Source organism: Peromyscus leucopus, chromosome 2, assembly GCF_004664715.2.
Source record: "Peromyscus leucopus breed LL Stock chromosome 2, UCI_PerLeu_2.1, whole genome shotgun sequence".
NCBI lineage: Eukaryota > Metazoa > Chordata > Mammalia > Rodentia > Cricetidae > Peromyscus > Peromyscus leucopus.
Window position 1 is genome coordinate 19,364,129 of NC_051064.1, and position 24,859 is coordinate 19,388,987.

General features: G+C 42.9%; 1 protein-coding gene across 6 annotated transcripts in view; it reads left to right on the forward strand.

Moving 5' to 3' along the window:
* Window positions 1-21,408, forward strand: part of Esrp1 (epithelial splicing regulatory protein 1) — a 55,687-nt gene extending 34,279 nt beyond the window's left edge. For 3 of the 6 annotated variants that reach the window (XM_028871634.2, XM_028871635.2, XM_028871637.2), the window contains exons 14-16: window positions 9,545-9,695; window positions 14,636-14,745; window positions 19,904-21,408. In XM_028871634.2, coding sequence (XP_028727467.1) covers window positions 9,545-9,695; window positions 14,636-14,710 — 226 coding nt within the window. In that variant the 3' untranslated portion in view covers window positions 14,711-14,745; window positions 19,904-21,408. The remainder of the gene's footprint in view (window positions 1-9,544; window positions 9,696-14,635; window positions 14,746-19,903) is intronic. The other 3 variants (XM_037202397.1, XM_037202398.1, XM_037202399.1) reach the window with 3 other exon arrangements.
* Window positions 21,409-24,859: the final 3,451 nt, after the last annotated feature.

The window sequence follows — 24,859 nt, forward strand, 5'->3', positions numbered from 1 at the left end:
TGAATGTCAGCTGGTAATAAATATAGTTGCTTTAAATTTCCCAGTGCTTGTATTCTTTACTCCTTAAATAAATACCATAAACAAATTCAGGTTGAAATTACTCAGTGTTTTCCTAGGGTCCGCGTACTTTATGTCTTTACTTCATTTCCATTGCAGCCAGTTTCTGGGAGGTGGAACTGTATAACGGAGAGGCGTGCGCTGGGGAGTTGGGAGCCTTGTCTCAATGTCAGTGCTTTATTCATTTGCTTGTTTTTCCTTTTATTTCTCCTCCCTCTATTTTTTAAGGACAGGGTCTCACTTTGCACCCCTTGCTGTTTACGCTATCCTCAGATTGTCAGTAATCCTCCTGCTTCTGCCTCCCAAGTGCTGGGATTACAGGTGTGTGCTAGCATACCAAATCTGTATTTCTTTAAAATTACACATGCACACACACATGCCAGTGTGCACAGGAGAAAGTTAGAATGACTTGGAGACTCCACTGTGTGGTCCCAGGGGTAGAACAAAAGTTGGTTGTTTGCGTCTTGTCAAATGATGTAATTGGTGAAGGTTTTTGGAATCTCTTTTACATCTGTGTGTGGTTCTAACTTGGGTATATAGAAACAATTCTAACGATCGGGGTTTGGGTTTTTCAAGACAGTGCAGCCCTGGCTGTCCTAGAACTTGCTCTGTCGACCAGGCTGCCTTCAACCTCAGAGATCCAGAAGCCTGCCTCTGCCTTCTGAATGCTGGGATTAAAGGCATGTGCCACCACCGCCCTGCCTAATCCTCAGTTTTGAAGAATTTTCAGTACCTTTGTTTATCCAGTAGTAAGCTTTCTTTATTCATATAAAACTTTCAGTTTTGTAAATCCTTAGGAGTTTATAGCAGGGTTTGTTTTTATCCTAAGATCTTTAGACTGGTATTTTGAGGATATTTACGCATCTGTATGTGAGGCTTTTGATAATGGCCCAAAGCCAGCTTGTCCTGCCCTGCTGTCTGTCTGTCCTGCCCCTGCTGTCTGTCTGTCCTGTTCCTCCTGTCTGTCTGTCCTGCCCCTGCTTTCTGTCTGTCCTGCCCCTGCTGTCTGCCTGTCCTGTCCCTCCTGTCTGTCTGTCCTGCCCCTGCTGTCTGTCTGTCCTGTCCCTCCCATCTGTCTGTCCTGCCCCTGCTGTCTGTCTGTCCTGCCCCTGCTGTCTGTCTGTCCTGTCCCTGCTGTCTGTCTGTCCTGCCCCTCCTGTCTGTCTGTCCTGCCCCTGCTGTCTCCTCTCCCACTGTGGAGTCTTCCAGCAGGGAACCGGAAGGCTGGGGTCTGTCTCCCAGTAGAACCAGTTAGCCACACTTGTTGATCAGGTGCTTTGAGAATCTGCTCGGGAGTAAAAATGGGATTAAAGCCTCGATGGTTACCAGGAAGTTGTCCTTTAAGAGCTTAGAATGGCTCCAAAGGGGCTGGGCTGGGGTGGGGTGGGGTGGGGTGCAGACTTCATGGTAAAGTGCTCACCTAGTGTGTGGAAGGCAGTACATTTGACTCCATGAGTGCTGAGGTGGGCTGACCTCTAAACCCTCTATGAACGCTTATTTTTGGTGGGCTCTTTTGTCAGGACACTCTTTGTCTGCCTCTTTATGTCTTCTAAATGTCAGGACTAAAAGATGATGAGCCCCTGACGTAGTTCCTCTGCCTCTAGTATGTGTCCGTAGTCACCTCCATTACTGACTCAACTGCCTGGGCCTTGTTGTAAGAAGGACTCTCTTAGAAATGACCATGAGTGTTGAATTGAAGTGCCAGAGATAAGAAGAACTAACATGGATGGCTTAACCATTTCTCTAAGTTTGGGACCATGCCTTTGGATGAATAATTTTTTTCCACCTAGTAGTTTTAAAATTTTGGATATACTCATCATTATGTCTAAGAGGATAGATGTATAATGAGTAAAAGACTTTCATCTTGAATACTGCCTAGCCCAAAGAGTCATTATTAGTTTAAAAGCATACACGCATGTATTTCCTTTTTTTTAAGGTTTATTTATTTATTATGTATACAGTGTTCTATCTGCATGTATGCCTCCACACCAGAAGAGGGCACCAGATCTCATTATAGATGGTTGTAAACCACCATGTGGTTTCTGGGAATTGAACTCAGGGCCTCTAGAAGAGCAGCCAGTGCTCTTAACCCCTGAGCCATCTCTCTAGCCCCCATACATGTGTATTTCTAAACATGTACCTGCTTCTTTTTTAAAAGCTAGTCAGATGTCAGGCGTGGTGGTGCAAACTTTTAATCTTAGCACTCAAGGCAGGCAAATCTCTGATTTGAAGGCCAGCCTCATCTACTTAGTGAGTTCCAGGACAGCCAGGACTATAGAGGAGGAAGTACCTATATCTAAAAGAAAATCAAACAAGCCTGTCATGATGATTCGTGCCTTTAATCCCAGCACTAGAGAGGCAGAGGAAGGGAATCTGAGTTTGTAGCCACCAGCTTGGTCTACAAAGTGAGCTCCAGGACAGCCAGGGCTACACAGAGAAACCCTGTCTTGGGGGGATACACACACACATATACACACCCCATAATATAACAGTTTCTTTATTTTTAAACAATAAAGCTTATAATTTTCTCTGTATCCCAAAGTTCATCTTTAATACTTAACTTCTATAGGAGGATTCAGACATGAAATTTCTGAATTGAAGATCCATGCTTTAGATTTATCTATCCTATTGCTTCTGGATTGATACACACACACACACATATCTTAGGGTTTCTATTGCAGTGATAAAACACCATGACCAAAAAGCAGCTTGGGGAAAAAAAGGTTTATTTGGCTTACACTTCCATATCACTGTTTATCATCGAAGGAAGTCAGGATTCTGGAGGCAGGAGCTGATTGATGCAGGGGCCATGCAGGGGTGCTGCTTACTGGCTTGTTCCTCATAGATTGCTCAGCCTGCTTTCTTATAGAACCACAGGACCCCCACCCCCCAGCCAAGGGATGGCACCACCCACCATGGACTGGGCCTTCTCCCATCAATCACTAAGAAAATATCCCATAGCTGGATCTTCTGGAGTCATTTTCACAATTGAAGTTCCTTTCAGATAACTCTAGCTTGTGTCAAGTTGACGTAAAACAACCAGCATTTTTTATTTTTATATATGTAATATATAACTTTTTTATTTATTTATGCATATGTGCACAGAGTTACAGGTGGTTGTGAGCGACCTGGTGATGGGCATGAGAACCAAGCTTTGGGTCCTCTGGAAGAACACTGAACATTCTTACCACAGAGCCATCTCTCCAGCCCTGGATTAACTCTTAGTGTGTTTATTAATTTCCCTAATTCTAATGGCATTGCCTGCACAAGCACATGAACTTACTACAACATGGGGTATTTATTTTCATGCTGTAAATCTCTCCGGTTCCCACCCTGGACCATGTTTGAGCCTTAAGGCCTTTATACAAGCAGGGTAAATACTCTATCACTGAGCTCTCAGCCTGGAGTCATTTAAAACTAAAATTTAAAAATAAAATATTTGGACCACGGAGATGTCTCCGCAGGTGAAGGCATTTGCCACCAAGACCAGTGACCAGAGTTTGCTGATCAGGCCCCCTCGTGAAAGAACTTGCACATGGAGAAGTTCTTTATTAAATTTAAATATTTTTTTTTAAAATAACAAGTATATTTGCCAAGTATGGTAGCTCACACCTTTAATCCTAGCACCTTGAAAGGTTGAGGTATGAGGATCACTACGAGTTCTAGATTAGCATGGCTACAGAGACCCTGTTTCACAAAACAAAAAAATACTTTAGTACTTGAGATACACCGACATTAACTAGTAACCTGGTGAGACAATGGAAACAATTGGATACAGAGCATGATCCCATTCTCTCTTTTCCTTTGTCTACTAAATACATGTATTTAAATTGGTACGTAAATTTTGTGTAAGTTTACAGCCTTAAAGAAAAACTTCATCATATGAATGTTTGAGTGGATTTGGCCAGTCACGGCCAGAAGGCAGAGTTTGTCCCTGTCCTCCCTTCCGTGATGGTCTCTGAGCCTTGGGGGAGGGTGTGTTAGAGATGTCCCATTTGGGGTTGCACACTCGACTCTCTGCACCTTGACCAGTTGTGAGTTTCTGCGTTCACCTCTGTCCACTTCTGAGGAGGAGAGACCCTGGGCTTCGTGCTCTTGGGGCACCTTGCATAGAGGGAGCAGTGGTAGCGTCCCACTGTCCTGTCTTCATAGTCACGGTGATGTAGTGGCTTCCTCTTCCTCTTACTCTCAGGCCTCTCCTCCAGGACCGTCACCCAGCTTCTCTTATGTGGCCCGAACTCACCATGGGAAGCGCCTTGAGTTCAGTGTGATCCTGACATCTCATTTGGTGCCCATTTCATTCTTTTCTAGTGCTGTCAAGTCCTTAACATTTGTAGAACTTAAATCATTCATTCCAAGTGTGAGTGAGAACTGACACATTGATGCGTGAAAATCTCAACCCTCTAAAGTTCCTGGCAGTCTTGCTTTATGTTAGTAGTTGAAGCATAGTTTGAGAACCTGGTGCTTGAGTTCCTTACATTCTCTATATGATATCTAGTCTTATGTAAAAACGTCTTTATTATGATAATAAAAGATGTCACACTCCTAATATATACTAGGCAACAGTAAAGATTTGCATTTACATTTTTGTGTGGATCCAGACTCCCACCTCCACCCCACCGCTATGTATGGGTGTGTGTGCATGTGTGTACTTTTGTACATGTGAAGGCCAGAGATCAGTGTTGGGTCTTCCTCACCTTCACCTTGTATTTTTGAAACAGGGTCCCTCAGCAAACCTGAGCTTGCCAGTTGAGCTGGGTTGACTGGCTGGCCAGCTCCAGGAAGCCACCTGTCTCTGCCTTCCCTGTACTGGCATGACAGATGCAACTAACACCAGCATGTGGATGTTGGTGGTGAACTCCATCCGCCTGCTTGATGGCAAGCATCTTATGAATAGTGGTATCTTCTCAGCCCATTGGTTGTTACTTGTTTTGAGATACATATAAAAGTGTGTGTGTGTGTGTTCATCTTTTCTACCTTTCTGAACTCCACTTTTGGTGTCAAATCTAAATATAGGTACAAAAGCTTGATGCACTTTCCTTGAGTTTTTATATTTTAAGCTTTCATATTTAGATAAAGGACTCAATTTGAGTTCACCTTTAATTTTTTTAAACTTATTAGTGGTCTACCATGTGGGAGTACAGGCATCTGTGTGTGTTGGCTGGAAACGAGCTTATACTCATTTACATGAGTTATTGGGATTAAGCCATCTTGTCAGGCACATCAATTTGAGTTAATTTTTTATAGTATTTCAGATAGGGAGTCTAAATTTTGTTGTTCCATAACCACTTAACAAGCTGAACTTTGTGTTTATTAGTTTTGTTTATTTCTTTGTTTTAGTGTATATTAAATTTGTCCGTGGCTGGGCAGTGGTGTCGCACGCCTTTAATCCCAGCACTCAGGAGGCACAGGCAGGCGGATCTCTGTGAGGTTGAGACCAGCCAGGGCTACACAGAGAAACCCGTCTTAAAAAAACAAAAAGAAATAAATGTGTATGTGTGCCCCAGCACATCTACAGGTTAAGGGCAATCTTGGTACCTTCTCCCTTTTTGGGTGAGGCAAATCTAGTTAGACTTCAAGCTTCCAGAGACCCATCTGTCTTCATTTCCTATATGGCCACCACTGAGACAGCTGCGTACGCTCCCACATCCAGCTGTTTACGTCTGTTCCTGATTTGAACTCAGGTCCTCACACAGGGCAAACACCTTTCCTCTTAAGCCATCTCCCTGGCTTTGTTTTTAATTGTGGTACTGGGTACCACACTGAAGTTCTCATACAAGTTAAACATACTCTCTGCTACAGAGCTACATTGAAACTTATAATGCCCGTGATCCTAACACTCAGGTTGAGGCAGGAGGATTACAAATTTGGAGTCAGCCTCAGCTATTTATTACATTTGATCTTAACTAAAAAGGTATGGATTATACTGGGCATTTTTCATGATGACTTTGAAGTTGGTGAAGAACCCTTTTTTCTTTTTTTTTAATTTTGTGTGGGTGCACCCATGCTCCTGCCATATTAAGGGTTTCGGTTAGAAGAAAGCCTTTGGGAGTTAGTCTCCACCCTCTACTTTATCGAACAAGGTCTCCTCATCTCAGCTGCTGGGCAGTGTACCCCAGGCTGACCGGCTTGCTGCCAGTTTTCTTTCTCCGCTTCTCATCTCATCATATGAGATGTGCATCAGTGCCTCCAGGTTTTTGTGTGCCAGGAGCCGGACAGGTCATCAGGCTTGCACAGCAGATGCTTTTAGCAGCTGAAACATCTCCCCGACTCAGGGAATGGAGAATCTTAACAAGGCTCAAGCTTCTATTTATAAACCTGGCTTGTCGGTTCTTTGGGGGAACACCTCGCCTAGCCCAGGCTGGCCTTGAACTCGCTGTGCAGCTGAGGATGACTTGTACTCCTGCTTCCAACTTGAAACAGGTCTAGAGCATGAGTTTTATGAATACGTAGTGTTCAACTCATGTGCTTCTGTGTGTGTTTTCCCCTGGGAATGTTCCTTTTGATGTTACTATAAATTGTTTTTAATTGTGGTGGTGTTTGTTGTCTTATATGGAAAAGCAATTAATCGTTGTGTTCTTTAAAATGTTCCAACTTGTTAGTCCTATTAGGTTTTTTTAGTAACTGTCCTTTGATTTTCTATATAAAGTTACATTTTGAATCTGACATTTTTATTGTAAAATGTGTTCATTTTGCTCTTCATTTGAGTAATCCCTGCAAAATCTTGGAATTCAGATTTTAGGTTGTAGAAATTTCTTCCCTCTCAAGGAGATAGACAGGTTCCTCGAGTTTCCTTATGGCTTCTAGAATCTAATAGGTAATTATAGTTTTGAAAAATGAGACTAGAAGCTGAGTAGTTGTGGCACACACTTTTAATCCCAGCACTCAGAAGGCAGAGGCAGGCGGACCTCTGTGAGTTCAAGGCCAGCCTGATCTACAGAGTGAGTTCCAAATTTAGAGAAGATCTTTAGGCAAAAGCAATAAAATACAATAGGATAATGTATATAAATAAGATGCTAGGAAAATAATAAGACTTCCAGGGCCACGCAGAGAAACTCTGTATCAAAAAACTGAAAGAAAGAAAAGTGAGATGAAATTGAAGTTGTGTTAAATGTCATTGGAATAATTGCTACCTCAAGATCTGAACAAATTGTCTTGTATAATGTTAAATTTTGAATTGGGGCTTCCCAAAAGATTTCTCTTAATAGCGTACGCACAGGTGCACAACCTATAGGGCAAATGTGCAAGTCAGAGAACAACTTTGTGGGATCAGCTGTCACCTTCCGTTTCTGTGTGGATTTCAAGGACAGAACTCACGTTACATGGTTTATGCAGCACATGCATTTCTCCACTGAGCCTTCAACCCTTATGATGACTATTTGGGTTTTGTTTGTTTGTTTGTTTGTTTTTGCTTATGAAGCCCATGGTGGTACATGCCTTTAATCCCAGCAGGGAGGCTGAGGTAGGCAGATCTCTGTGAGTTCGAGGCCAGCCTGGTCTACAGAGTGAGTTCTAGGACAGGCTCCAAAGCTACCCAGAGAAACCCTGTCTTAAAAAAAAAAAAAAAAAAAAGGCAGCATCCCTGCTGTATGTAATTAAATCTATGTTCATTCTGTGTTGGTGTGCGCGCACGTGCCGGGTCTCTCTCTCCACCACACGGGTCCCAGGGATCAGACCTGACAGCAAATGCCTTTCCCCTCTAAGCTGTCTCTCTCACTGGTCCCTCTTCTGCTTCCATCTTGAATATATTTTGAAGGTGCCAAAGACTCCAAACTGAATTTATAGAAGATTTTCAGACAAAAGCAATAAAATGTGATAGGACAGTATATGAAAATAAATATGCTAGGGACATGACAAGACTTTCATATCTTTTATAGAAGAGTCTAGGTTGTATTGAAATATGTGGTCTTTGTATATTAGATTTATATCAGATATTTGGTATGAAAAGATATACTTTGAATATTGGTTAAATATGAAGAAAATATTGAACTTGAGAGATTAGTGTGGTTTTCTCATTTGACAAAGTGCTAACTGATACGTTTTCAGTAGGAAATTTTCTCACCTCTGTAAAAACGCGGAGGTGTTGGCTTTAGGGGCCAGAGCATTAGATGCCATTCAGCACACACCCTAATTCTAGTGTTGATTGCACAAGTCTCTTAAGCAGTGATATCAATCTTGGTTTTCATTAAAATCACTTGAATTGCTTTACTTATTGGTACAGTCATGGGGCATTTGGCTTTCTTGAGTCTTGGATTTGTAATTTGGATGGGTGGACAGGCGGGCTCTCTTCAGAAGTGTGAAGTTCTCCTAGGGTAATTCAAATTTGTCACATAGTTGAGGTCACTGATTTAGAGGCCTAAAGGTTTAGTGCCCGGTGCCCTGTGCTGTTTTCTAATATTTAATAAATGATAATAAGAGTAAGAGAATGTCACAGAATCTTATTCATAAGATGAAGACTGGATATGTTAAATCCTGCTCTGAGAACATTGCTGTGAAACTGAAGGTGTTGACTGTCCCTGTGTGACAGCAAATGAATGGTTGCTGGGCTAATGAACGTAATCTGTGGGCTAGAGGCACATCTGCTAACCTACCTGTTAGAATTATGTGGAGGGCTACTCTGTAGTGGTACATTATCTCTATGGGAAGATGACTAGAGGTTCCTGATCTAAAGTTGGAGTCAGTATTGCTTCTTAAGTTCATGACTGGGTTAAAAAATATTCCTGTACATATTTCAAATTGAAATGATCTGGACTCCAATTGTAGAAAGCCAATTGGGAGGGACTGGTGAGTTAATTAATGAGACTAATATAATGGTCGCTAGAGGTACATCATGAGCCTGGCACGGACAAGTCTTACGCTTCTGGGAGGAAATGGCTGCAGATAATGCCAGGAGGCCTCATTCGTTTCAATGGCGATCAGCTCGGCTTGCTAAGTGTCCCTTCTAACTCTTTCCCTCTCCTGTTTTAAAAGAGTCACACTGGCAGAAATGGCCCTGGTGTGATCTGCTCTGCTGTGGCATTCTTGGGCTTCCTGTCTTCTTGTGCACATGGGGAGCCATTGGTTCTTGGGGGCATTCACTTCGGATACTTTTGGTCTCTGGCTGGGGTTCCTATTAGTCCCTTATAGCCATGCCTCTTCACGCCTTAATATTCTTGAAAACTGGCTCATTAACCATCAGTGATCTGGGCTTTGGAAGTGGTGGAGTGGTTGAGATGGCTTAGTTCTTCCTCCTCTCTCTCCTTTGAGAACCTGAGAGGTTCGGGAAAGTCTTGCATCTTACACTGCATTAACCCCACTTCCTCTCCCCTTGGCTGCTGTCGAAACGAGAGGCAGAACCTCTGTGACAATCTTACCTGTCTTAGGAAAGATACCTCATCACAGCAAAAGAAACGTCACCTTCAAAACATCAGTTTCTTAAGTAATATATTTAGAGTAAATATCCACATTGTGTGTTCCTGTTGGTTCACTGTGCTTTTTCTCCCTCTAGCCCCCCAGGTTCGCCTAATAGTCTTGGCTACTTCCCTACAGCTGCTAATCTTAGCAGTGTCCCGCCCCAGCCTGGCACGGTGGTCAGAATGCAGGGCCTGGCCTACAATACTGGAGTTAAGGAAATTCTTAACTTCTTCCAAGGTTACCAGGTCAGTAGCTTGAAGAAGAAAAATCCTCAGGGCCCTTATTATTAAGATCGGTTTGCCTAAAAATGCAGCTAGGAAAGAAACTGATTCTCTGAAACATGTGTGCCTGTGCTGATGAATTTGCTTGTTGAAGCGTGTAGATCCGGTCTCTGGTGAAGACCTAACTCCAGGTTCATCCTCCTGACAAGATTAGGGCTTTCCTCTCCTGTCGTAATTCTGGCCCCATAATCCTCTTTCCCTTTAATCTGTCTGTGCTTTTAAAACTTGTGTGCTATGAGAAAGTTCATGAGGGTGAGCAGTACAGATGTGTGCATGAAGAACAGGGTTGCTAAGGGGCATTTTCCTTGGAATTGTCTCCTCATTCCTTGACTTAAAAAGAATAAAATAAGCTGGGCATAGTGGTGCATGCCTTTAATCACGGGAAAAGGCAGGCAGGTCTGTGAGTTCCGGGCCAGCCAGGACCACAAAGTGGGACACTATCCCAAAAAATGAAATTAAGTAAGTAGATAAATAAAACAATGGGGCTTAAGAGATGGAGGGCCTGCTAATAGCGCTTACTGCTCTTGTAGAGGGCATTGGTTCAGTTCTCAGAACCCACAAGACTGGCTTACAACCCTCAGGGACGCACACATGCACTTATATACATGCACGCAGGCAAAATTACTCATACACATAAAATAGAATTTTGTTTCACTTGGGTCTCACTAGGTAGCTATGGCTGTCCTGGAACTCACTCTGTAGAGCAGGCTCAAACCCACAGGGACCTTCTAAGTGCTGGGATTAAAAGCATGCACCACCACACCTACCTTAATGTTAATTTTTTTTTTTTTTTTTTTAAGAAGGCCCTTACCACCAAACCTTGTGACCTGAATTTTGATTCCTGGGATTCACTCATGAAAGTTGTCCTGTGACTTCATACATTCTACAGCATACATATGCACCTTCCCAAACATACACAAAATAAGTACATGTAATTTTAAAATTTGTAAATAAATCAAAGGAGTGGTAGGAGTATAGCTTAGTGACAGAGTACTTGTCCAATCTCCAGTACTGCAAATAGTAAAAAATAAATAAAAATAAACATAAATGTGGAGTTTCAAGCTTGAGTATTTAAAAATCAGGAAACCTCTTCTAATGGCACTGGGGGGAAATGAAAATGAAAAACTTCTGTTTTTCTTGGAAAAAGAAAAAAAAATAGCCCAGCTAACAGACTTGTTTGGTACTTGGGCTGGGGAGGGGCACTGGCCTCCATGAGACTTTGCCGCTGACTTTGCCCTCGTCCATCTTTGCTGTTTCCTGTGTCCATCACTGTCTTCTGACTAGGAATAAGCTTTAATTGGCAACAGGTGTGTAACAGTGAATAAAATCTGTTCCTTCCCCCTTCGTCCGAGCAAACCTCATGCCCTCCTGAAGTCACTCGAAAATCTTTCCTCATAGTGCTGAAATTAGCCCGAGTTTTTAGACTAGTCGACTCCAGGCGACCCTGCTCATGCACAGCACTGTGTGAGCGAGCTGGGTCTGTGGAGGCCAGTCCACGACCAGGATGTGTTTCCCAAGCGTGGTCCATGACTCTGGAGGGCGTGGTCTCAAGTAAAACCGTCTGGTTAGATAGCCCCCATCCACCACCCTATTCATCATTGTCTCAAAGACTATTTTCTATCAGAGAGGAGGAAGTCGCCATTTCTTCCTGGCGTAGCATGTTCTTCCGGAAGAACTCCCGGTTCTCGATGGGTCAGTAGCTCATTGCTCTTCTCAAATGTTTATTCAGCCTCTGGAGGCCTGGATGTTAAAAGGTTACCTACAGTCCACCTTTTTCTCTTTATACAGCCGTTTTGTGGTTTTGTATTTTGGCTTTTCAAGACAGAGTTTCTCTGTGTAGCCCTCGCTGTCCTGGAACTCACTCTGTAGACCAGGCTGGCCTTGAACTTAAAGATCTTCCTGCCTCTGCCTCCCAAGTGCTGGGACTAAAGGTGTGCACCACCACCACTCTACAAATTACATACATAGTTTTTACTAGAAGTGAATTGAAAAAGTTACTCAGTTTTATGGAGAAAATACTTTGACTTTTGTATTTTCCCTTCGTAGGAACTCTGATGAATTTTCAAATTTAATGGTCAGCTGGGCTTAATGGTTTAGCTTGGTTTGACCAATTTCATTTGCTTTCATATACATACATTAATAATGAGATTAAGCAAAATTAATCTTAGGTAAAAAGTACCATGGTTGGCAATTATAGATACTTACTTCTCCTCAAACACATAATTAGCATCATTTCTAGATTTATGGTCATATCTGACACGGACTGACAAGATAGCTCAGATTGTAATGATGCTTGCAGTCAAGCCTGACTCCCTGAGCCCTCACGGTGGAGGAAACCACCTCTCCAGAGTTGTCCTCTGACCTCCATCTCTGTGCTATGCCACATCATGTGTGCTTCAGCATGCCTGTGTGTATGCACATAAATGTACAAAATGATGAAAAGTGAGAAAGAATTAAAAATTAAATGGCATACTTCAAAAATGATACATTCTCTTGAATAGCTCCTGGAGTCATTCAAAGTTAGGATTATCTGCTATAATCAGAAGCACAATGATACTACATTATTTCTTCTAGATATTCTGCTCTTGTTTAGAAGTGTTTGGAATTTATTTTATTACTTATTAACTTAGTTTAAGATACACTCATGTAGTTCCGCTGATCTCTGGAGCACTATGTAGATCAGGCTAGCCTTCACCTGGCTATGATCCTCCGGGCTCTGCTTCCCAAGTGCTGAGCTTATATAGAATCTATAAACTGGATCAGTGAATTGGGATTGCTTTGGGACTCAATCATCCAAACCTGTAGTTCCAATATCTGCCTTCAATAATTCAAGCTGTGAGGCATGAATTCAAATCTTTATACCTGACCCAATTTCCACTCTCTTTTGAAAGTCCATGCCACCCCATTTGTTGGCTCCTGAGGTAACAGCTGGTTCCTATGGGGTCCTACCTGCCTTGGCTTTGTCACAGGTGGTAAGATCGGTACATGACTTCTCTTAAACTATTCCCTTTCATACAGTCTGCTTATCTTCACCCACAGTGTACTTGATCGCTGTTGGCCATTTTCTATTGCTCTTGTCTCTAATCTTCCTGCCCCCATCCCACCCCCATCCTTTTTCTCTACTTTCTATCAGGATTTAAGTATGCAGCCCTGGCTGGCCTGGAATTCACAGATCCACCTGCCTGTCTCCCAAATACTGAGACTAAAGGCATACATCACCGTGCCAGTTACTGTTATTAATATTTTTATTTCTGGTTCTTTCTGATTAATTTTATATGCTTATATATTAAGAAAATATCCAGGAAATAATTGGTTGTTGAATAAATGAAATTTGCCAGTGGTGTCCAGTTTTATCTTTTAAATGAATCTAAAACTTGGTGTCATAATGACAAATGTCATTTTAGAAATACATTATCTTTGTTGAGTGTGGTAGCGCACACCTTTGATCCCGGCACTTGTGAGGCAGAAGCAGGTGGATCTCTGTGAGGCCAGCCTGGTCTACATAGTAAGTTCTAGGACAGTTAGAGCTACATGGTGAGACTCTTGTCTTGAAAAAAAGAAAAGAAAAGAAAAGAAAAGGGGGGAAAACATACTCTTTAAATAAAGAATTCAGAGCTATTTCCCCGTTAACTTCAGTAACATTTCTCTCATAAACTATTCCAACTTTGTGAATTCCCTACTTATGAGAGTAGGGGTACGAAGCTAGCAAGAGTACGGAGTTTTTAAATAGGGAGAAATTCTGATGTGCAGAGTGGCTACCCAACCTTGTAGCTGGTTGTGGTGGCACACACTTGTAATGCCAGAACTTGGGCTTAGGACTAGCCTAAGGTGTATCAAGAGCAGGATGGCCATCCAGCTCCACCAGTGAAGCAGCTTCCTGCTTAGCATGCAGGAAGCCTGGATTTCAGCCTCAACAACTCATAAACCCAACATGGTGCACATGTCCATAAGCCCAGCACTTGGGAGTAGAGGCGAGAAGATCAGAGTTTGGTGTGGTTTGGGTCTAGGCTGTGGTCTGGAGAAAACCCTGTCAGGAATAAAAGGAAGGAAGGAGATTATGCTGAAGAGAAATGGGGAGTAGAATTTCTGAAGGAGGTAAAGACTTGGAAAGCATTCGGCAGTGAGAGGGTTAATTTGGTTGGTAAATTGAAGGCTCTGATATCTTCGATGGTGGATTACTTACCCTGGGTGTTCTAGGGAGTCCTCACACACCTTTAATACTTCTTATTTGCTGTTTTCATTAGCCGTTACTTTCAAGGGCTTTGGGTTCTCAATAAATACTGGCTTCCTCCTCAACATTCAGTCTTTGGGTCTTTTGATGACTCATACAAAAATTTTTATTTAGTACCCAAATGAGAATTTATTTCAATGGTTTATTTCAAATTTAAAACTATTTAAAATTTACTGGGTTTGTGGGTTAATGTATAATGCCTGACAAGGTTATTGATGCTCAAATACATGATATCCTGTCCTCCCGGAAGGAAGTTATCATGTTAACTTAGGAGATCAGATTCTGTTTGCAGAGATGGCTCACTGGCTGCTCTGCAGGGGTCCCAAGTTCCATTCCCAGCACCCCCATGGCAGCTCACAACCATCTGTGGGATTCAGTGACCTCTTCTGGTGTACAGATGTACATGCAAAAACAAAAAGATCCAATTTGATCCTCCTCAGTTGTGGTCTAGTGCTTTTGGGTCTGTTTTTAATCCATCTATTCAATGTAACTTCCACCTAGTAAAGAGTTTGATAAGTAATAAAATGAAGCCTTGAGGTCAGTGTGTGTGGCTTGTGTTATTTCCTAGGGTCTACGTGTCATATATTTTTGTTAAAATTTGTTTAGTTAAAATAACATCCACACTGACAAGCTGTCCATCTATTGATCCTGTTTGTTTTAACTTGCATTTTAGTATGCAACCGAGGATGGACTTGTACACACAAATGACCAGGCCAGGACTCTACCCAAAGAATGGGTTTGTATTTAAGGGCCCAAGCAGTTAGATCGTCCTCAGAAAAGAAGGTAAGGACTATAAGGACCTATCGTGTAAGCTAAATCAGAGAGGCCCAAAATGATATGCCGAGAATCGGAGGTTTCTCTAGGAAGGAGATGAGGTGGGGCCTCCCCTTTCCTCACTGGTACGTCTGAAGACCTTGAAGGAATGTAGATTGGAATGAAGTTTGTAATCCAAGAACACGATATCAGTGTAGTGTATATGAGTGAGAGTTGTGTGCTACTGTGGATTTGGGTGTAACTCTGGAGTAAATGCCTTTTTGGACATTTGTTCATTTCTCAATTATGGGATAGAGTAAGAGTGTTTTTCTTCTTCCTCCTCCCATCTTCCTTTCCCTTCCTTCTTTTTTTTTTTTTTTTTCCCTTCTGGTTTTTTGAGACAGGTTTTCTCTGTGTAGCTTTGTGTCTTTCCTAGAACTCACTTGGTTGCCCAGGCTGGTCTTGAACTCACAGAGATCTGCCTGCTTCTGCCTCCCGAGCTCTGGGATTAAAGGGACAGGTTTTTATTTTTGTTCTTTCCCTGTGTAATTCTAGTCTGTACTCGTGAGATCCCAAAGGTAGTGTTTGCATCTAAATTTAGTCTATCAGTTGCTTGTCTATGGATGTGTTCTGTACTCACATAGAGATGAGATTGGGTTAGAGGTAGCATGTCTCTGCGCTTTAAGGTATGTCTCTGCGCTTTAAGGTACCCACACGACCAATGTTGCGAATTTGACTCAACCTTATCTAGGAATCAGCTGGGTTAATGAATGGAAACAAAATTTGTAAAGTGTGTTTCTGCGGAGCTGGGCTGTGTATATGCTGGCAAGCTCTTTGCTACCGAGCCCCCCACCCTGCTGTGAGCTTTATAAAGTTCTGTATTGATACTATTGATCTTAAGGTTACAGAAATGTATTTTACTTCCTAAGTTATAATAATTAAGAAATAATGAAGATTTCTCCAGTTTTTCCACACAAACCCTTCTGTGTTCCAGGCTCCTGCCCAGGACTCTTCCTTGGACTGAGTAGTCTGTGTTGCTCAGAACATTTTGCCTCTGGGGCTTAGGAGCCTGCTCTGCTCAGCTCCTCGCTTTACTGTGTTCCCTCCACTAAGATTTCCCTTTTTAGAGTCTTTGAATGTGACTGACTTGCGCTCTCGGCTTCTTGGCCTCTTTACCTCCTGTGCTGTGTCTCCCCCACCCTTTGTCACTGTGCCGTGGTCCCCAAACAACGGGAATTTGCGTTTTGGAAGAATGATCTATTACTTTTGTGTAATGCACACACATACACACATACGTATATACACATATACTATTTTGTATTATGTGTATGGGTATTTAGCCTACATGTATGTCTGTGCACCACATAGGCCAGAAAGGTAATTCTTTGTGATGACCCTGTAATACCAACACTGGAGATTGAAATAGGAACTGCAAAGAATTCAAGGCCAGCATAGACTACATAATGAGTTCCAGTCTACCTTATGTGAGAGTATTTAAACATAACTTGTTAGAATTTTAGGGTTGTTTTTCTTTTTGTTTTATTGAGACAGGGTCTTGTTATATAACCCAGGCTAATACTTCATACCTGGTGATATCCAATTATCTTTTAAAATTCCTGTGTAGGCTGGGTGTGTTGGTGCAAGTTCACAGTTCTAGTACTTTCGAGGCAGAGGAACGATTTCCATGAGTTCCAGACTAGCCAAGATAACACAAGAAGAATCCTGTCTCAAAAACTAAACTCAGAGTAACAAGTGAGCATGGTGATTCACACCTGTAATCTCAGCTCTTAGAAGAGTTCAAAGTTCAAATCCCACCTGGCTATTTAGTGCCTTTCTAGGCAGCCTCAGACTGGTCTGCAGCATGAAGCCTTCCTTGTCTCTAAAAGGAAAAGGAAAAAAATTCTCTTGTGTACATAATACTTTAATGATAGTTTATGACAAAATAAAACGTTGTTTTAACATACATCTTACCAGAAAGGAAAGAGAGATTTGTGAATGTTTGCATTTAAAACTTTAAAAATTATCTTTGGATCATACTATTTGCTTTATTGTTGCTAAAGAAGAAAAGGAAATATTTTTTCTGTGTCCTGGAATTCTCTTTTCCTGCTAGCTGTTAGGATGCTGCAGCTCCACTGTTAAACCCTGGAATGCCACTGACCTCACTGAGATGAAGAAGCAGGTCTGAGGAGGTTAAACATCCAACACCCTTTAATAGTTCTGACCCTTCCCCCCAACAACTTAGGACGGGCATAAACTTCAGGTGCCCACAAAGTGATTCTTAGTATACTATAGTGAGCTGGGAAGAGGAAGATGGAGCTGCATGATAACTGGCAGGCTCAGATTTCATGACTGGGAAGATCCAGGGCCTGGTTTTAGCCAGGTCCCGGCATGAAACACCCACCCACAACTTTCAAGTCAGAAGGCAGGAACTGGGTTTTCTGTCAAGGCTCACGACTCTCTCATGATGCTGGATTATGCAAGACTTTCATTGCTCTTTTAGCTGGTAAAATTGCCTCTCTGTGATATTGCACTGGGAAAGGCAAAGTTCTTTCAGGAAAACTAGGGGTGCTGGCTAAAGAAGTGGGAAATTGTGTGATCATGGTGAATAATTAATAGATTTCTTTACCTGTATTTTTCTGTATCCAAAGAGAAGCTTTTCCATGCATAGTGTTTTAAGCTGAGCACTAAGTTGTGTCTTTGTAAAACACATTTTAAACAGGAATGCTCACAAACTACCATTTGGGTTTTTTTGGGGGGGTTGTTTTTGTTTTGGGGTGTTTTTGAAGACTTGGTTGTAATTAGTCCCAATTGTAGAGTCTGTTAGTCTTGACTATACTTCAGACTGGCCCCTTGAAACTGGAGTCATTTCCATTTCTTAATCTGTTTCTTATTTCCATGGAGAAGTGTGCACAATGCCAACAGTTTTCATTTTAATTTTTGAGTATTTTTGGTTTTGTTTCATATTCCATGTAAATAAATCAGCATAGGGGAAACCTGTCTGTGTAAAGATTTTTATCCTAGGTCTGTCTATTCCAACCAGCCCTCAGAATCTGAGACCTCATATACCAAAAATCCACAGATGCTCCCAATGTTCATATAAAGCTACATAGCATGTGTTTATAGCCCACATTTATCCTCCTATATAACTTGAAATATTTCTAGACTACTTATAATACAATGCAAAGGGAATGTTAACACACAGTGTTGCTGTATCTCCTAGCTAGTCTGGTACTTTCTATGTAGCCCAGACTTGCTTTGGGGGTAATTTTCCTGCCTCAGCTTCCTGAGTATTGGGGTTACAAATGTGCACCACCACACCTAGCCTGGTTGCTCCTGTTGCCAGTGGTTGCTTTTTTTTTTTTTTTTTTTTTTTTGGAGAACAGTAAAAGGTGGGCTGGAGAGATGACTCAGTATTTGAGAGCACTTACTGCTAGCCAGGTGGTGGTGCACACCTTTTATCCCAGCACCCAGGAGGCAGAGGCAGGCAGATCTGAGTTTGAGGTCAGCCTGGTCTACAGAGTGAGTTCCAAGACAGTCAGAGCTACACAGAGAAACCTTGTCTTGAAACAACAAAAGAACACACACTGTTCTTGCTGACCAGCTGAATTTGGCTCCTCACACCCACATGAAAGGCTCTCAACCTCCTGTAATTTTAGCTCCAGGGCACTCTCTGGCCTCAGTCACCTCCACACATGCACATATTCCCACACAGACACATGAATATACCTAATCACGAGTAATAAAAGTAAAGGAGGAGATACTGACCAGAAGAGTGTGTCCATGATCAGGACTCAGCTTTTCCTCCTGAGTGGTCCTCACCCGCCCCTCAAATGTATAAATCTGGATCCATGAGTGTGAACGGCTTGCTGTGCCAGTTCCACACTGTCTGCCTCACTCTGCCCATCTTCAAGGTGGCCGTGGGGTGTGTGAAGACCTGGGCTTCACCCCTACTACCAAAGTCAGTCCAATGGATGTAGCACGACGACCTAAAACAGTGGTTCTCAACCTGCCTAACGTTGCAGCCCTTTAATACAGTTCCTTGTGTTATGGGGACCCCCAACCACAAAATTCTTTTCGTCGCTTCTCCATAACTGTAGGTTTGCTGCTGTTGTAAATTGAAATGTAAATATTTTGGGGCATAGAGGTTTGCCAGAGGGGTGTGTGAGAAGGGACTGACGGCCTGAAGTGCTGATCAGTCCCTGGCTTAGAGAGTTCCTGGGGGCCATCAGTCATGTCTTGGTGCTGCCTGTTGATTTTAACATTTTTGTTGAAATTTGTGAGTTTTAGGGTTTTTTAACTTGATATTTAATTTTTTTAAAGATTTCTTTTGAATTTATTTTATGTGCATTGGTGTTTTGTCTGTGTGAGGGTATCAGATCCCTTGGAACTGTAGATATAGTTGTGAGCTGCCATATGGGTGCTGGGAATTGAACCCAGGTCCTCTGGAAGAGCAGCCAGTGTTCTTAACTGCTGAGCCCTGTCTTCAGCCCCTCGAGATTTATTTTTAAAGATTTTTTTTAAAGTGTGTGTGTGTGCGCGCGCGTGCGTGCGTGCCTGCCTGCGTGCCTGCCTGCGTGCCTGCGTGCGTGCGTGCGCCCCCACAGAAGCCAGGCTATCAGAACCCCTGGAGCTGGAGTTACGGGCAGCTATGAACTGTCTATTCTGCGTGCTGGGAGCCAAACTCCAGTGCTCTGTAAGAGCAGCAAGTACTTTTAACCACTGAGCCATTTTTGTTTCGGTTTGGTTGGTTTTCCTTGAGACAAGATCTCTATGTAGACCAGACTGGCCTGGAACTCAAATTCTCCTGCCTCTGCCTCCCCATTCCTGGGATTAAAAGTGTAGACCACCATGGCTGGCACTCCAGCTCTGTATAAGACCTTTAATATTGAGTTGAACTTTTATAATGCTGTAAGAACATCCCAATTACTTGACCCCACTGAAGAGTGGGTAAAATTGGAACTGAATTGAGTTTGACAAGTGCCATGTTACATGTTAAGTATACTGAGTAATACAGAGGGAGTAATTAGAAAATACCTGGTGCCTTTGCCAGTCTAGCAAACTCAACTACTGACTATGTGAGTGCCACTGTGAGTAAGAACTGGACTGTCTGAAAGATGTTAGCCTCCTAAGAATTTGAAAACTTAAATTTAGAGGTTATAATACTGCCTTTTTTTTTCTCTCCCTTCAGTGTTTGAAAGACGTATTGTGATCCTGAAACTATCAGACAAGAAAACTTGGAGCAATTTCAGGGGATGTTTGTCTACACTCAGGCTGCAGTATTTTCAGCCAACACGACTGGATAGAGGGCCTGGGCCTTACTTTTGGTGGAGTGAAAAATGTTGAGCCAGTGAAACCAAATCTTAATAGTGAGCGGCATGCACACACTTGGCTCCTTGCTGAGTGCAAATAGGAATTAAAATGTGAATTTGAAGTCAATCGTCTCACTTCCAGCTAAAGTGGCATCAATTTAAGTCTTAGATAAAACATATTCGTCTGGTATCCACCTTCCTCCATTAACTGCTATGGAAGCTTCATTGTGTATTCCCACTAGTCTATCTCCCTTTTTTCTGTAAAATAAAACCCTCTTGCTAAGTAATTTAAGTGTAAGTTCTTAGAATACTTAAGAACCAAACTAAGAAAAGGAATAAAACTGATATTTTCCCAAATATTAGTTTCCTTCAATATGCCATAATGATGCCTTATAGTTAAAAACACAGATTTTTAAAACACCTCAGACAGGCTGGGCCTGGAACTCAGTGGCAGAGAGCTTGCCTAGCATGCTAGAGCCCTGGGTTCCAGTCCCAGCTTCCTCTCCACACATATGCCTAGTTAACTGTTTGGATGTTCTTCTCAGCAGGTACCAGTTGTAAATAAGAATGAAGTAGGGGCCAAAATTTGAAACCAAAAATGAAGCAGCTACATGTAGTTAGTATTCCTAGTTTGAGCTGTAACTAAATGTTCAGCTTCATATGTATTATTTTATATTGTACTTTTTTTCATTGTTGATGGTTTGGACTTTAATAAGAGAAACTCCATAGTTTTTAATGTCACAAAAAGAAGACTATTTGAACAGTGTATTTTGGAAAGCGATATACTAACCGAAGCGAATGCTTGTGTATATTATGATAGCCCTTTTTCTGATGCCTCAGCTGTCAAGTACTTAAAGCCTGTAAACGCATAAGACTGTAGTCAGCATGCTGGACTGCGTAATCACCGAGGCAGCTAGAGCAGTATCAACGCTCGCTGTTTAGCTGTGTTTATGCTCCAGAAGTGCAATATTAGACACTAGCTGGTACTGCTGCCTTGTGTAACTCAAGGGGAGAAGTGATTTGATTAAATGCACATATTTCTTTGTTAACTCATGTTGCCCTTTCCTTGGATGCAATGTCATGCAGATTTTGTGGCTGCTATTTTTAGTTACTTTGCATTAACACCTTGACTGGGAGTCAAACATTACCCTAGTACTTGACCAACACTAGCCCTTCAACTGCAGTGGAAAAAAAAAAGCGTTTTGTGAAAGTTGGTGAGATCTGGTACTCGAAACAAGCAAGAAGAAAGTTCGTACTTGATGCCTGAAGCCATTCCTGCCCAGAGCTCTGAGGGACTAAGGTGGGCGGCCGGCGCTTACTACCGTACTGCGTTTCTTTTGTAGAATTGTTACAGTCAACAATAAAACTTGCCTGCTTAATCTCAGCGTTGGCGTTCTTCTTTTTTGTGGAGGCGTGAGGTGACCGTGGCGGGGGAAGTCTGCCTTTTCTGTAGGGCATACAAAGTTACAAAAGCTTCCGATAAACGAGGCTCTCTGAGCTGTTTGAGCCTTACATCTTTTTCTGTTGGGGCACCTACCCAGGCCGGTGTGTGTGGTTAGTTCTCCAACTTCTGTTTGAGACAGAAGCTCCAGTGAGTCCCTGCAGCACCGCGACTCACCTCCCGGGGGTGACTCACCTCCCGGGGCCGGGGTTACTGTGCGGCCGCCACGCCCGGCTTTCTGTGTGGGTGCTGAGAACCCGGACTCCTCGCCTTATGGCTGCGCAGCACGTGCGTTACTGACTGAGCCTACCGGTTCAGTTCTTAGTTCCAGTTCTCTGTGCTTGACCAGCTGGACACGACTATCCCAATACTTAGAAGGATGAGGCAGGAGGATTCCAAATTGGAGGTCAGACTGAAGTACAATGGGAGACACTGTCACAAAAACGGGGGTGGGGTAGGGGTGGGGAATACAATATGGCCAGGCAGTGGTGGCGCACACTTTTAATCCCAGCACTCAGGAGGCAGAGGCAGGTAGATCTCTGAGTTTGAGGCCAGCCTGGTCTACAGAGCGTGTTCTAGCACAGCCAGGGCTACACAGAGAAACCCTGTCTCAAGACAAGTATTCGGGAGATATGGAATTGAATAAGGGCGATGGGGTAAGGAATGAGAAAGAGATCCAAAATGTGTAAAAAAAAAAATCCTTCATTCCCGGTCACGTTTATAGTCTCCCTGATTTTCCCTCCCCCAGGCCCTGGACTCAGGCGGCCCTGCTTAGCCGGGACTTGGGGCTCAAGCTGTCCCTCAAGGCACAGGTGGCGGTGCCGTTCTTGTTAGCCACTACCTTCTTGGACTGCAGTCCCTGACGTATGGGACACGGTACAAGCTGAGTGACTAGAGTACTTGCTCAGTGCCCTGAGTTTGATCTCCAACACCAAAATAATAATAAAAATGACAGGGTTTCTCTGTAGCCTTGGCTGCCCTGGAACTCACTTTGTAGACTAGGATGGCCTCGAACTTAGAGATCCACTTGCCTCTGCTGGGATTAAAGGCGTGCGCCACCATAGTAAAATTGTGTTTCTTGAGTACTAGCTTATGATACATCAGTACAGTTCTGACTTTTACTGTTTTTCAAGGCAGGGTTTCTTTGTGTAGCCTTGGCTTTCCTAGAACTAGCTCTGTAGACCAACCAGGCTAGCTACCACTTCCCGGCCAGTTCTGACTTTTATTTTGAAATACTAATGTACTCAAGAAGTTGCTTTTCAGATAGCTACACATCTGGATTTGCAGTGGTTATGAGATTTATGTGCTTTGTTTGGTGGCTTCTGACATCTACTGGACACAGTGCTACATGCCTTTCAGGAACCAACTCCCAGCCGTAGGTACATTCCAGGCTTGTAACAGGATTTGAGAAAACCTGACTGCCTGGGTAGTACTAGAAATTGAATCCATGGCAAGCTAGTGTGCTACCGTTATCTACAATGCCAGCTCTTTTTGTTTCAAGAAGGGTTTCACTAAATTGTCCAACTAGTAGTTCCCCTACTAGAGCCTCCTGAGTAGCTGGGACTACAGGCCAGTGCCTGGCTAAAGTTTTTCTGTTATGAAATCCTTTTTTATTAAAAATATTTTTTTTTCTTTTTTTGAGACAGGGTTTCTCTGTGTAGCTTTGCGCCTTTCCTGGAACTCGCTCTGTAGACCAGGCTGGCCTCAAACTCACAAAGATCCGCCTGCCTCTGCCTCCCGAGTGCTGGGATTAAAGGCGTGCGCCACCACCGCCCGGCTTAAAAATATTTTTTATATAGTATATGCTGATCATGATTTCCCCTCCCTCATCTCCCAGATCTTACCCACCTCTGATTCCATGGACCTTCTTTCTCTTTAGAAAACAAACAGGTGAAAAAAGAAAAAGCACAAGAAACATACACAGAAACACATAAAACAAAACCCATAATGATACAGAATTGGAAACCATAATATACAAGCAAAACACCAGTAAGGTTAGAGAAAGAAAACACAGTGAGATGAGACAGAAAAAAAAAAACCCTCCAAAAATGTAATTGAATGTTTTTTGTTTTGTTTTCGTATTGGCTGTCTACTGCTGGTCATCAGTTTGTGGAGAGTAACAAATAAGCTTGGCAATAGCCTGGATTGTTTGGGTTTCCATGGAGCCCCTCTGGCCAACAACTCAGCTAGATACAACCCACTCCAGGTACTGGGCACTGGAGTTTCACTGGGTGGTAAAAATGTCTAATTACAGCTTTGTCTCCCCCCATTATTTATTTTGTGACTCCATTTAGATTTCCTTCGTGTGTGTGTGTGTGTCTGTGTGTGTGTGTGTGTGTGTGTGTCTGTGTGTTACATGCTCAGAAATACAATTTGAAGTGTGATTACTTGGTCCCCAGTGTTAGGATTAAGCAGCGAGGGTACCTCAGCAGGTCTGGGCCAAGGTGTGCCTTTAAGAGATGACACCCTACAACAGATCCAATGTAAGAGGTTTGGGGGGGCGGGGTCAAGGCTGTCTCAGAGTGTGGGCGTGAGAGAGAGACAGAGATAGGCAGAGAGATTGGGAGATGGAACAAGAGAGAGAAAGCTGTGATTCTTTAAAAGGTTTGACTGTCACATAGGAAAATATGTAGCTACAGTGGAATGCACCATGCCTTGCGGTGGCGGGGCCAGTGATGACCTACGCTGCTGGCACTGAGTGGCTGAAGGCAGGCTGGGAGGCACCTGATCTGTAACACCCAGCACAAGCTATCTGCACATGCTCGAGAGTGGTCCGCCCTGGCCACTTAGAGGACGATGCTGGGTCCCTTCCACTCAAGCCTTGATGACACAGCAGAGCCAACTGCCATGGTCAGTGTTAGGGTAGGGAGGGGTTTCGTCAGTTTGTTTCTGAATTAACTGTATGAAGAACTCAGAGTCCATTTGATAGCTAACTGCATTTCCTTTTTTTTTTTTAAGTTTCTCAAGACAGGGTTTCTTTGTGTAACAGCCCTGGCTGTCCTGGAACTTGCTTTGTAGACCAGGTTGGTGCCTTTCCATTTTTAAAATGAAAAAGAATTTAACCTGTCCTTTCTCAGACTGCTGAGACCAATTAACACTATTATCTTCTAGTGAGCCATCACAATCCCTGTAGATGGGTTTGCCCAAGATTTAAAAAAATAAAATCCGGAACAAGGGCTGAGCAGATGGCTCAGTTGGTAAAGTACTTACTTGACTTACAAGCGTGAAAATGTGAGTTGAACCCAAGCACCCGTGTAAAAAGCAGGACATTGTATCACTCACTCGTTGCACGAATCCTAAATGGTCTTATATAAAAACCTGGAGCCAGATATCAGGCTGAAAGCTGAACAATCAGAGAAGCAGAGCAAGCCACAGCCACCACCTCTTACCTCAC